Source organism: Elephantulus edwardii, unplaced genomic scaffold, assembly GCF_000299155.1.
Source record: "Elephantulus edwardii isolate Elephantulus edwardi_28Jun2011 unplaced genomic scaffold, EleEdw1.0 scaffold00032, whole genome shotgun sequence".
NCBI lineage: Eukaryota > Metazoa > Chordata > Mammalia > Macroscelidea > Macroscelididae > Elephantulus > Elephantulus edwardii.
The window spans coordinates 7,761,461-7,775,567 of NW_006399782.1; the positions used below are offsets into that span (position 1 = coordinate 7,761,461).

At 45.7% G+C, this 14,107-nt stretch overlaps 1 protein-coding gene across 1 annotated transcript in view; it reads right to left on the reverse strand.

Annotated features, from left to right (window-relative positions):
• PDIA5 (protein disulfide isomerase family A, member 5) overlaps nt 1-5,606 on the reverse strand; it is a 104,648-nt gene extending 99,042 nt beyond the window's left edge. The window contains exons 1-2 of the mRNA XM_006884229.1: nt 5,476-5,606; nt 685-766 (exon numbers count right to left, since the gene is read on the reverse strand). Coding sequence (XP_006884291.1) covers nt 685-766; nt 5,476-5,506 — 113 coding nt within the window. The 5' untranslated portion in view covers nt 5,507-5,606. The remainder of the gene's footprint in view (nt 1-684; nt 767-5,475) is intronic.
• Between the last annotated feature and the right edge of the window lie 8,501 nt (nt 5,607-14,107).

Below are 14,107 nucleotides of genomic sequence, written 5' to 3' on the forward strand. Positions count from 1 at the left end.
TCTCCTTCCTCACCCTAAGAAGCAGCCCTCTTTCCTGCGGATTCCCCTCCTGCCACCTGAACATGTCACGAGGCAGCTCTGGGAGGAGAAGGTCAGGGGGAAGAAGTCATAATGTCAGGGCAGGTGGAGAGGTGGAGAGGGCACGAGTCAAAGGAGAAGGGGAAGGATGCCAAGGAAGCTGAGTCACCTGCCAGGGACTAACACGTTTGATAAAGCCACCTGGGAAGCCAGAGTAGCAGGGCAGGCCTCCCGGTCCACCGCACTGCCTCTACGTCATGAACATTAGGGAGAGCTAGCAGCAAAGGCCTGGGCAGGGCGGGGCTGGGGTGTAATCTGTGGCTCCTGCTCCCACCATAACCCCACAAAGTGACCCTGAAAAAATACCTTGCCTCTTCAAGCAACAAGTCCCTCCTATAAATCTCAACCATCCCACTCCGATGAGGAAGACATAATAAATTGACAAGACAGCAGAATTAGTAAGAGAGTTACAGAGAAGGGAAGAAGGGGTGGCAGTCAGAGTCCCCTTCCTCAGTCCAGGAGATACCTAGCAGGACCACTGCGGGGATCATGCTGCAGCACTCTCTCCATCACATCCTCTCTCCCCAAGATTTAACCCTGGCGATTCTCTGCCCATCCACCAAACCATGACCCTGCCCGACCGCCTGGGACAGCCCTGGGACATACCCACAGTCTACCCAGCAGACCGTGCCTTGTCCTTTCACAGCCTGCGCCACCGTGGACAACAACCTGAGATGATTTTCCGCTGCTGCTTCTGGAAAAAAAGAAAAGAAAAAGTTAGCCATATGCTCCCACGGGTACCCTGGGCCACTTCCAGAGGCTGCTCTCAGGCACAAAAGATGGAGACCAATTCCAGGGAAGGGAATGGGATGGCAAAGAAGTCACGGGTATCATTTCACACACCTGTCCCTACAGTCAACAGCGTCACTACGTGTCTTCTCGAAAAGTCAGGCTCGTCTCAGGCAAAAGTTCCCATTTCACACTCCTAGGAGCCACACGTCAGCATCTCCCACTGTGATACCTCAAGTCTTACTCTGCCAAGAATCTCTCAGATGGATCCTCAACTCCAAGGAGAATCACCAATTCATCACCTTTCTGGGATAAATTCTGAAATGTCTCTAACTAAACAATTAGAATTCTATCCTCGTTGTTGTTAAGGGCTGTCTGGTCAACTGTTGTTGTTGTTATGTGCCATCAAGTTGCTTGCAACTCATAGCAACCCTATGTACAAGAGCCCTAAACGCCGTTCTATCCTGTGCCAACCTCACTGTCTCAAACAGACTCATTCCCATCACTCCACTCACAGAATCGATCCATCTCATTGAGGGTCTTCCTCTCCTGAGCCGTCCCTCCACTCTGCCAAACATGATGTCCCTCTCCAAGGACCAGTCCCTCCTTCCAACATGCCCAAAGTATGTCAGATGAAGCTTCAGAATCCTTGACTCCAAGGAGCATTCCGGCTTCACCTTCTCCAGGACAAACCTGTTTGTTCTCCTTGCAGTCCGTGGTATATTCGACACTCTTCTCCAGCACCACAGCTCAAAGGCATCAATTCTCTATCATCCCTATTCACTGTCCAACTCTCAGATGCATAGTGTGTAATTACAAAGACCATAGCCTGGACCAGGCGCACCTTAGTCTCTAGCCTGATGTCGTTGCTCTTCAGTACTCTTGAGAGATCCTACTACTATTCCTAAATCTGAACCCTGTCCTATTCAGCGCCATCCTCAAGATCTTCAATAAGTTTGAGCCGATTGTGACAATTGCAATGTCAATCTATCTGGTTGAGGTTTGCTCCTCTATCTGTAACTAGGAAACAAATTTGTAGATACCAATCCTGCTCCTCCACCTGGGAGCTGATGAGAGCTCAAGCCAGGTCTTGCTGTGACTAGAGCAATCCCATGTCAAGCGAGGAGCTCGGTTCAACTGCAGTAATTAAATGAGGTTCAATAAGACACTAGTATATTCAGTGCACATTTCAGAGTCCACTTGTCAGACAGCCACAGAGGGACAGGCCAGCCTGGGTGGTCCTCTGAGGGCTGCTACAGAAATGTGGACCATGTCCTGGTGCCACAAAAGGAACACAAGAAAAGAGGAGCTGGTCATTGGTGCAGGGGCCTAGGCATAGCACCTGGGTACCAGTGAGGTAGGGAAGGCTCTCAGGGAAAGAGTTCCTTCCTGCGCAGTAAAAATCTAAATGCTGACAATATGCTCCAGTCCCCTTGCTAAGTAGCTGTAGGGGAATCTGATGCTCACGCCCAGCGGGTTCCAGATCGGCATGTCCCCCCACGATAGCCCAGAGCTCGCCTGTCAGGCCTGCCAGCCACACACTGTTGGGAAGAGGAATCTGCCGCTCTGGTCCGCCAAATAGCCCTATGATAACATTCCACGGCCAAAGAGAAATGATTTCTGAATTATTTGCCACCCTGGATCTCCTCTTCTAGTGTGGCTAATGGATTATGTTTGTGAACACAAAGCATGCTGAGTCTTTCACAGAAGCCAACAAAAAGCATGGTCCAAGAGGCACGCACGGAGCCTCTGGAAGGTGCACTCCCAGGAAACCACCACTGGGCAGTCAGCGGAGGAAGGCACAGCTGAGGTGGGAAAGGCCAGGGTCCCGCCACTCACGCTGGGTTCTGGGCAGGAGGGGGACAGGGAATACAAAAGTAGAGCAATATAAAGACCTCTCCCCTCACTCCATCCCACCGCAACCGAAAAGGGGGCTCTGCTGGGAAGGATGGGAGGGAGGGAAGAGAATCCAGCTACTGCACTGCTCACAAACCCCACTGGAGGTCACAAGTCTCACGCAGCATGCATGGGCACGAATGCAGGGGGTGAGATCATCACCCATGCCTGCCACTCAGCAACCCAAAGCACAGAGCAGGAACGAGGGGGAAGTGGGAAGTGCCAGATGAGACCACAGCTGGGTAAAGGGAGTTGGGAGAACAAACCTTCTGGCCCTGCTTTCTGCTCAGGGTCAGCCTTCACCCTGTGAGACCAGGTGCAATACAGTCAATTCCAACTTATGTGCATCAGAGTAGGTCTGTGCTGTATTATGGCTTTTTGTTTTAATAACATTTTTTACTTTAATTGTGATTTTAACAGAAGTTTACAAGAAAAGTTAGATTTTCATTCACTCATTGCTGCACATTTTTACCCTCTTCTCCTCCCTTCCCCCTCTCCTAGGTCACTTTAAAAAAAAATTCATTCATTGTTGCACAATTACCTCCTCCTTTCATCCCAGTCCTCTTTGCAATGTACTTCTTATTCTAGGCTGTTGTTGTATGTATAATGCCTAATTATATATTCCTTTTAAACAGTTCTTTCCTTCAACAAACTAATAAAGAGAAAAGCTACAGTATATTCACAAAATGGAATACTATACAGCACTGAAAAACAATGTACTCATAAAACATTATACAACATGAATGACACTGGAGGACATTATGCTGAGTGACCCCAAAAGGACAAATATTGCATAGTACCACTGTTATAAGACAAGTTTGACATGGGGGGGTTGGGAGGAGAATAGGATAAGAGTAGATAGATAACAAGCATTGCATTGGAACAGAAGAAGGAAAGAACTGTTTAAAAGGAATGTATTATGGCTTTTAATGGCTGGGTTTTTTTCCAAAAGAGATCACTAGATTGTTTCTGAGGCACTTAAGGGTGCATGATATTAAAGGAACACATTAAGTCTTCACCACCCAAGTACACAAGTGGCAAACATGAGTCCCTACCTCCCTGCTCTCATTACAGAGTAAGCTTTCTTTCTTCCTATCAGACACCTGTCCTTACCTCTCCACTGCAGGACACAGAGAGAGAAGGCTCAGCCAACTAGCTCTACAGTCAACTGGTTGGCGGATCTCAAATGAGTCAGTTATTAGCTGAGTTCCCATTCCCACATTTAGAAATTGGATGTTATCAAACAGCTTGCACTGCCCACCTCACAGCAACAGAGTAAATAGGAGAGCATGATAAAAACCCCATGTAGAGTCCTTATAGTTGTGCTGCCAACGCAAAGGTGTTTGTGGTTGTGTACCGTCAAGTTGGAACAGCCCCTCCAGCAGGGTTTTCAGAGGCAGTTAATCAAATGGAAGGAGACAGCCCATCCTTCTCTAGCAGAGCAGCTGGTGGGATTCGAACTGCATGCCTACAGGATTGCAGCACTGCTTCTAGCCACTAGGCCACCAGAGTTCCCTAACGCAAAGGTATGCAATTCAAATCCACCAGCTACTCCATGGGAGAAAGATGGGTAATCTTTTCCTGTGTTATTTACAGCTTCTGAAAGCCCGCTGGAGGGTCTGCTATGGATCAGTTCTGTCTCAATGGTACACAACAACAGTCTTTATAAGATAATGAGCTAAGTGTGTCCCTTTCACTCACAACCATACCAGTTCCAGGAGAACCCAAGGGAATAAGTTATATTAATCAATGCCCTTTATCTCTGACCTCCAGAGTGACTCTGCTTCTCCCTTGCCTCAGTTTCCCCTATTCCAAATGGCAGAGAAATGACAGCCACTTGCTGGACTCAAAAGTGCAAACTTAGGGAGCATATGCCAAACCCTCAGGAAGGGAGGGAGAAACAAGGGGCGATGAAAGCAACCATGTGTCAGGGATGCCAGGAGGACGCGGCTTCAGGAAGGCCACACGTCCAAATCATCCATCAGACCAAGTGCCAATGAGTGTCGAGCACGGGCTGCCAAGCAGAGTGGTGCCCGGAACTGGACCAGCCACCGGCTGCTGCTTTTCCAGGGGCATTGAAAACTTGGCATCCTCAGGAGCTGTGAAAAACACTTAACTCTGCTGGAACACCACCAACCCAGTCAGACACTTACCCTTCCCCAAAATCTCTGCCAAGAGCTGAGCAAACCTTTCTCCGTGCCCTTGCCAGCCTCAAGGTCAGGAGAAAGGCAGGCCGCGGCCTCCCTCATCAACGAAGCGGCTTTGCCCGGAGTTTGGGGTCTACGCCTCTGAGTTCATGTTCATGTATGATCCCAGAGCAGGACCCGTGGGGGCAGGCAGGTATACCAACTTTGTGAGTGGTCTCAAGCCTGACATCAAGTTAGCTGGTGACAGGACCATCAACTCAGTTCATCAGCAGCCTGATGAGCCTCAGATGTGTGCTGGGAACCGCAGGGGAGGGAGAGGAAGATATTATGGTCCTCCTCCAAGGGATGCCACAACATCCGTCCTCAGAGCCCACCATGTCTTCCTTCACATGCACCTTCTCCCTCATTCATGCAGTCAGGCCATGAAAGGGAACTGCAAGAGCTTCTTGGAAATCCAAAGGTGACGATACTAATCCTCTGCGTGCTTTGCTTTCTGAGGAGAGCCTACATCCAGAAGCCCGCATGCTCGGGACTCTCCCTGCATGATGCTGCGCCCTCAGGTCACCCACCTTCCAGGTCCTCCACCTTCCTCCTGTGCCTGCAAACCCCGGCCAGCAGGGGGCACTCACCTGATTTGGAGTAAAGCACCAGCACATTGTTCCGGGTCCTGAGAAGTTTTTTCAAGTCCTTGTGGTCAGAGACTCTCTCGATGAGTGGGGAGACCTTGGCAGAGGACAGCCACGTTGGCAGGACCACCTGGGGATCAAGGAGCCAAGGGCTATAAGTCCTGGATTCCGGCCAGGTCCCACGAAAAACCAAAGGCCAAAGATGTCCTGCCCAGAGCCGACTTCATGCATTAAGACTAAGCCAGCCCTTATTCTACTCCATCTACCTTCTCACCTCAAGCCCTTTCCAGGCACCTTGCCAGGGGTTTCGTCCCCCTACAAACCTGCTGTATCCAGTCGATTCTAACCCATGACTACCCTCATGTGATTAAAGAGCATAACTGCTCCATTGAGTCTTCTCAGCTGAAATCCTTTTAGATGGCCATGCCTTCCTTCTAAAGTGTTACTGGGTAGGTCTGAACAACGAACCTTTAGATGAGAGGTCGACTGCAAACAGTGCCTCCCTGGGACCTTTCTGGGCACTTGCCAGTCGATTCCTGATCTCCACCTGACCCTTTCTCCTCATGCACTTTTGTAACTCGGCATGGACTGCATTCTATAAAAGCATGCTGTTCAGACCTGCTGGTCACCCACTCAAGTGCGAGCTTTCTGGGAAGGTCAATCAATGTCTGCATTCTATACTTAACCCAGATGCCATTCAGGGGAGCAATGGGATCACTCCACCCCACCTCGAAGCGAGCGCCACAGCACGCAGGCCACAGAGAAGTAAGATCACTTCTTACTGTCCAAGATGGAAATGGATCGGTGAGAGAGGTTCCTGCTCAGCCAAGTGATCGCAGGAGGCCGTTTAACAAGAGGTGAGCTGTGTCTCACCAGAGAACCTTGGAAAACCTACAGGAACTGGCAGCACCAGGCACCTGTGCAGGCAGGACACGGGATAAGTGAAAAGTTTGAGTGGAGGCTTCAGGGGGTTGTTTAAAAGTCTGAACAAGGGACCATCACACAGCAGTTCCTCTCCCCGAGCCCAGGCCAATAGGCACAGCCCCTCACCTCCTGACAAGAGAGCAAGAGGGCCACTGTATGGAGAGGCTGGGTGACAAAGCTCTGCTGCTGTGACAGCTGGCAGAGGGTGGGCGTGTGACCCTTACAGAAAAAGGAGGATTAAGGGAACGTCTATAAACTACACATGGAGCTCGCCCATCCCTATTAGCGGCACCTGTCCTTTTTTCCATAAAGCTGTCCACCACCCTTACTTCCCTAGAGTTCTTCTGGGTGTTGGGAGAAACTGAGGGGCACAATAATAAAGTAAAAGTGAGAGATCTGAAGATCTTCCAGAGAAACTGCTGTGTTTCCATGCAAATGCATGAGATGAGGTTCTGCCAGTGAAGAGGGAGCCTCAAAAGCTCCCCATTGTCTACAATCCCGGAGTTGCTGCTCCTGTACACAGAGAGATGACCACAGTTCAAGAGACGTGGGGGCAGAGACCAAAACAAACTAAGTGAAAGATAAAACAAGGAGGACAAAAGAAACTGACTCAAACGGTAAGTATCATTCTCAAACAAAGAACATTGTTGATGATGATGTTGTTGTTGTGTGCCGTCAAGGAGGAAGAGACCCACAGCTGCCCCTCCATGGAAGATTTCCCATCCTTCTCCCCTGAGAGCAGCTGGTAGATTCAAACAATGTACCTTTGCCTTGGCAGGACAATTCTTTACCACTAAGTCACCAGAGCTCACTATAAAACAAGTTTAAAACAAACCCAAACCCCAAGTTCACTGGCATTGCGTCCATTCTGATTCATGATGACCGCTCTATCAGGTTGCTGGTGCTGTAAGTCAACAGGCAGCTACTGCCTCATTGTTCGCCCATCAAGCAGTTAGCTGGTGTGTTTGAACCACCAACCTTTTGGTTAGGAGTCCAACAAAGGGGAGGCAGGGGAAAACACAGTAAAAAGACAAGCCATTGATAAGATGGACAAAGGTTACAAATAGACACTTCACCATAAAGAATGTCACCCAATGTCAACAGCTATGAGAGAGGCGCAAATCAAAACTAGGAGAGATACCATTTCATTCTCACCAAGATGGCTACAAATGCTTCCATGACCACAATAACAAACAACAAAATGTTGGCAAGAAAGTGGGGAGATTGGAACCATTATCTACCATCAGAGGGAATGCAAAAAAAACCAAAAAAAAAAAAAAAAACAAAAACGTGTAGCTGCTGTGGAAAACAGGGTAGTGGTTTCTCAAAAAACTAAAAATGGGAGTTACCACATGACCCGGAAAATCCACTCCTAAGTACATTCCACTTGACTGACAGGCAACATAATGATAGAGAAAAGACTGAAACTCTCAACAACTTTATCTTACTTAGATCCACAATTAACACCCTTCATACCAGCAGTCAGGAAATCAGGAGATGGACTGCACGGGGAAAGTCTGTAGTCAGGGACCTCTATAAGTTATTGGGGAGTAATGATATCAGTTTAAGGACTAAGGTGCGTCCAATTTAGGCCATGGTCTTTCTGATCATTTGCTATGCATCTGAGAGTTGGATAATGAATAAGGGTGACAGAAGATTAATTAAAGCCTTTGAGCTGTGGTGTTGGAAAAGAGACCTGAACATCCCACTGGACGGCCAAAAGAACAAACAGACATGTCTTGTAAAGGGTACAGCCACAGTGCTTTTTGGAGGCAAGAATGATGAGGTTTATCATCACCTACTTTGGACATGTTGCTAGAAGGGGCTGTTCCTTGGAGAGGGACATGATGCTGGGAAGGGTGGAGGGTCTGCGAAGGAGAGGAAGACCTCCAACCAGGTGGATCGACATGGTGACTGCTGCAATAGGCTCTACTGTGTCAAGAGTTGTGAAGATGGCACAGGATAGAACAGGGTTCAGATTTGTTGTTCACAGGGTCGCTCTGAGTCGTACCTCAACGAAACCTAACAACAACTAACAAGAGGCACAAACCCACAATACTTGAAAGGAGACTCAAAAAGAGACATGTCCATCACAGTTCACTGCATTATTATTCATAATAGCCAAATGTGTAATGAAATGTCCATCAAAGATGAATGGATACACCAAATATCCAATATATGGCACATATATACAATGGAATACCACTCGGCCAGTAGCATAAATGAAGTCTTATGTGCTATAATATGGTTGGAGCTAGAAGACACTATGCTGAGTGAAAGAAGTCAATCACAACAGGCCAAACATTGTGTAACCTCACTTATATAAACAGAAAGGAAAGGCAAATATATAGAGAAGTAAGTTTATTGGTGAACCAGGGACAGGTGGGAGGGGTGAAAGGAGTTAGTGGGATGGAAATATAGCATAAACTGATAGGCTGCACAGCCAATTATTATAAGTGCTGTTGGTAAGCCATATAACTATAAAAAGTTGAAGTGGCAGAAACGATGGGATAGATATACCTACAACAACAAGCAAAGAGAGTAGCTGCTGAAACTGCTTGTTGTGAGGTGCCGTCAAGTTGAATACGACTCATAGCAACCCTATTAACAGATGTGAACCCTGTCCTGTTGTTATTGTCATCGAGTCATAGACGACCATGACCGTATGAACGAAAGACCTGAACACTTGTATAACTTCCATCATTTCTCCACGTTCATAGGGTTTCCGGAGGCAAGCTATTTCGAAAGTGGATGCCACTCTTACTTCCAAGCTTGTTTTAATTGGGAATCTCCACCAAACACTGTCCACCACGGGTAAGCTTTATCACATTTGACATATCAGTGTCACAGTGTATAGCATCACAGCAACCACAAGTTACATCTGTACAGCAAATGGACAGACCAGTGCTACCCCACTCAGAAGAATGTTTGACCAAAATAAATTAAAACCAGGCCTGAGGGCCACAGATTAAAATCACCCACCTTTGGCTTGACAGCATAACTTTCTATCCATGAGAACAAGAGACCTCTCTCTACGTTGTTATTTTTGCTGGAACCCTGTCCTATCCTCTTGACTCTGACACACCTCAGTCCATCATTGTAGGCACCGTGTCAACCCACCTGGTTGAGGATCTTCCTCTCTTTTGCCAGACATCCATCTTTCTTTTTTTCATTTTATTTTATTAATTTTAATGAACATTTACAGAGATTTTGGATTTCCATTCATTCATTGTTGCACTTTTCTCCCTGACCTCCCCCCCAGTTTGCTCCTCTCTTTGAAAAGTAAAAGAAAAACTCTTTCTTTGGTATACAATCCCCCCCACACCTCTTTCACCGCCCCGAGTACGCTCCACTATGCAACCTTAATTCTGGACTCTTGTGATAACCATAATACCCTATCATATATCGCTTTTAAATTGTTCTCTTCCTCATCTGTTTTGATGAAGTATACATAATTTGTCCAGTTTTTCTCAGTCTGATGTCAGTCCCATTCTACAACAGTGGCACCATGCAGTATTTGTCTTTTTGTGACTGAGATATTTCATTCATCATAATGTCTTCCAGGGTCACGCATTTTGAATAATATTGCATGAGTTCCTCATTTTTCAATGCAGCATAGTATTCTATTGTGTGAATATACCACAGCTTCTCTATCCATTCGTTTGTTGATGGGCACTTAGATTGTTTCCACCTCCTTGCTATTGTGAAAAACCCATGATAAACATGGGTGTGCATATATCTGCTTGGATGTTGGTTATGGTCTCTTTAGGGTATATTCCCAGTATTGGAATTGCTGGGTCAAATGGTATCTCTATTTGCAACTTTTTGAGAAAGTGCCATACCACCTTCCACAGTGGTTGCACCATTTTACACTCCCACCAACAGTGAATAAGGGTTCCAGTTTCTCCACAACATCGCCAGCATTTGTTGCTTGCTGTTCTGTTAAGTTTTGCTATTCTGACTGAGGTGAGATGACATCTCATGGTTGTTTTGATTTGCATCTCTCTTAGAGCTAGGGATTTTGAACATTTCTTCATGTGTTTGCTCACCACCTGAATGTCTTCTTTGGTGAAGTGTCTGTTCATATCCTGTGCCTGTTTTTCAATTGGATTATTTACCTTTATCTTGTTGTGGTGCTCAAGTATTTTATAAATTCTAGATATAAGTCCCTTATAAGATATGTCATTATCAAATACTTTTCCCCAGTCTGTGTTTTCCCTTTTTATCCTGTTGAAGAAGTTTTTGGATGTACACAGGGATTTGATTCTTAGAAGGTCCCATTCATCTATTTTCTCTTCTCTTGGTTGTAGATTTTTCAGGATACTTGGAAGACTTTATTTTGTGGATTAGGACTACTAGAGTTCTTGCAAGCTTTTCTTTAATGAAGTTTATAGTCCTTGGTTTTAGTCCTAGATCCATGATCCACCTAGAGTTGTTTTTTTTATATGGAGTGAGGTGTGGATCTTGCTTGAGTCTTTTGCAGACATTTTTCCAATTTTGCCAACACCATTTGTTAAAAAGGCTGTTATTTCCCCACTTAACTGATTTCATCTCCTTGTCAAAAATCAGTTGACCATAGGTAGATGGGCTGATTTCTGGGTTCTCAATTCTATTCCACTGGTCTATATGTCTATCATTGTACCAGTACCATGCTGTATTAACCACCACAGCAGTTTAGTAGGATTTTTAAGGAGTGCTTTGCTTATTCAGGAGCCCTCCATCTTTACAAGCATGAAATTCCTCTCCAAGGAATAGCCTCTCTTAACAACATGCTCAAAGAATGAGAGAGAAAGCTTTATCATCTTTGCCTTCAAGAAGCACTCCAGCTGCACCTTCTCCAAGATCTATCTGTTGTTTTGGCAGTCCATGAGATATTCAGTAGTCCTCTCCACACCACAGCACAAAAGCTACTTCTTCTATCATCTCATCCTTAATCACTGTCCAGCTCTCAGATTTAAAGTAACTGACTGAAATGACCATTCTATGAATCAAGTGCATCTTAGTCCTAAAACTGACATCATTGTTCCTCAATAATTTGGAGAAGCTGCTTAGTACAATAAAAATCTTATAAGATTTGGCTCCTCCTTTGGAGATTCGGGGTCATATATTGATTGGCCTCAGATATCCTAGTTGATTGGTTAATGTTTAGTGCTTCTGTTTTACCTTAGAAGTTCACAGAATAATGCCTGGGGTCCCTAAAGCTTGCAAGGCACAGTAACTGGTCTCTTTTCACTTAGAATAACAGAGGAAATCAAAGAGTCAAGAACAGGAAAAGGATATGGAATATAGGCTAACGGCCTTCTTGAGATCAAAAGAACCGGATGGTGCCTGGTTACCATTGCTAAATATTTTGATCAAAGATTCTACAGAAGAATCCTCATCAAAAGGGGGGGAAAACACAGAATAGAAATTCAAACTCTCATCGACCCCAGACTTCCTGAAGCTGTGAAGATTGGGGGGGGGGGGAGAACCCTGAAACAACTGTCCTAAGATAATATTTAAATATATTTAATATTTAAACATTTTAATACTTTTGCTTAAAAAAATTCCCCAGAAGTCTTCTTAAAACCAAACAATAGTTTAATTTGTTGTTGTTGTTATGTGCCATCGAGTCGCTTGCGACTCATAGCGACCTTATGTACAACAGCCCTAAACCCTGCTCTATCCTGTGCCAATCTTACTGCCTCTGGCACACCCATCCCGATTACCCCAGTCACTGAATCAACCCACCTCATAGAGGGTCCTCCCCTTCTGCACCATCCCTCCACCCTCCCATTTTATCTAGTAAAAATGATCATGGACCATATGGTAACAAACTGATAATTGCAATTTGAAAGATCAGATAAGAAACCTTATCAATTGAACTGTGTCCCACAAAGTACCTATCAACTTGGCAAGGCCTTGACTCTCAGTGTTGAACTCTACTCATCTCAATGTCATCAAGTTAGAACTGATTCACAGCTGACCCTCCAGGGAGTTTACTGTAGCTGTACATGAAGGAGATTGCCCATCTTTCTCCATGGAGTCGCTGGTGGATCTGAACCACCAGAGAGGCATTTCCTTTCGGTTAGCAGTGCTACAGACTATGCCACAAGAGCCAACTTTCTAGATAGTAGCCCAATAGAGAAAGCACTCTACCACCAGGTAGTGTGGTAACACACAGGTGATCTGGGAAGTTTCAAAAAGAAAAGAAAAAACACCATATGCAAACAATCAAGAGTTGAAACTAGCATCAGGCTGCACATGAAATATTGCTTTCATAAATATCAAGGAACACGATGTCTAAATGAAGTTCTATAACCAGCCAAACTATCCCTCAAATGTGAGTAAAGTTTTATTCAAATGGAATAACAATTCCAAAGGTGCAGAATTTACTACTGATCCACCCTTCCTCAAGAATCTACTGGAGCACACGTCCACTCATTTCCCTAACTGAAAACTGAGCCCATTTCCATCATTGAAAATCGAGCCCGGAGTGGACCACGGGCATACAGCCATGGAGGAATGCAGATGACAAGAGGTGGCAACTGTAGACAGATTACATGATATGCTTGGTCATAGCAAAAGACCTTTTAGTTTCTGCCAGAGAAATTAAAAAATAAATTTATCTGACCAAAGTTACACAGCTAATAAGCACCAGGGGTCCGGATTTGAAGCCCAGTCTCTCTAACTCTGATTCCATGTCTCTTAAGAGCCCAAAGAAGGAAGTTGGGTCTGAGCCCATCCATTCAATACCTAAAATGGCAGGCAACATCACTCATCCTTGTAGAAGCCTAGTGCCTCTCATCTGACATGGAGATAATAATACCTCTCTTATGGGACTGCTGTGAGGATGAAATGGGCCAACTTATTGAGCATGCTTTATAAATCACCAAGCACTCCAAATGCATCAGTTACCCTAATGCATAATATAAATGACAGCTTTATTTCTGGAGCAGAGAAGAGTAGCGTAGAAGACAGAATCACGACCATACTCTAATGTTTCTAAATATAATCTGCCAGGTTGCAATTCAAAGGTTTTCTTCTCCTCAGGTAGAACCATCCAGGAGGAGGAGCTGAAGAATTATTTCTCCTTCATCTCACCTGTCAGAGCTGTGTACCATGTCAAGGGATGCACAGCCCTCCTGCAGACTACTTCAAACTTCACTGAGAACTTGATTATGCCATGTTATTCTACCACTCCCAGGAGCCAATGGACTTCAGGCTGAAAAGTCGATTTCTCAAAGCACATATCTAAAGCGGGTGGGGGGAAGTAAGGTGTCTGTGTGAAAAACCCACTGGCATGTTGATCTGTTTTTAAGCCCCACACCATTTGGCCAGTGAAGCGGAACAACTGTCCTTGCCCTGTGCCCCAGGACTCTGTCCTGTAGCGCAGGCCCTGCTGAGCCTGGCAGGCACCTACACTGTGGCGCTGTGGAGAAGGGGAAGTGAGGAAAGTGGGCCAGCCCTCTGCTCACCTCACTGGGCAGCTGCAGAGACAGGAAAGTGTCTACTGGAGAAAGAGCTGAGGCTCAGGCAGGACCACAACTTCCTACTGATAACGCCCAGTCAATTGTACAGGTCATCTAACCAAAGGCCATCAGAGATTAAAGCAAATCACTTGCAGCCAGTCACCAAAGCCTCTGACCCAGCACTGACCTTCACACAACAGAGAACTTAAGCTCAAGCAGAAATACATTGAGTAAATTGACTTTGCTGGAAAAATCA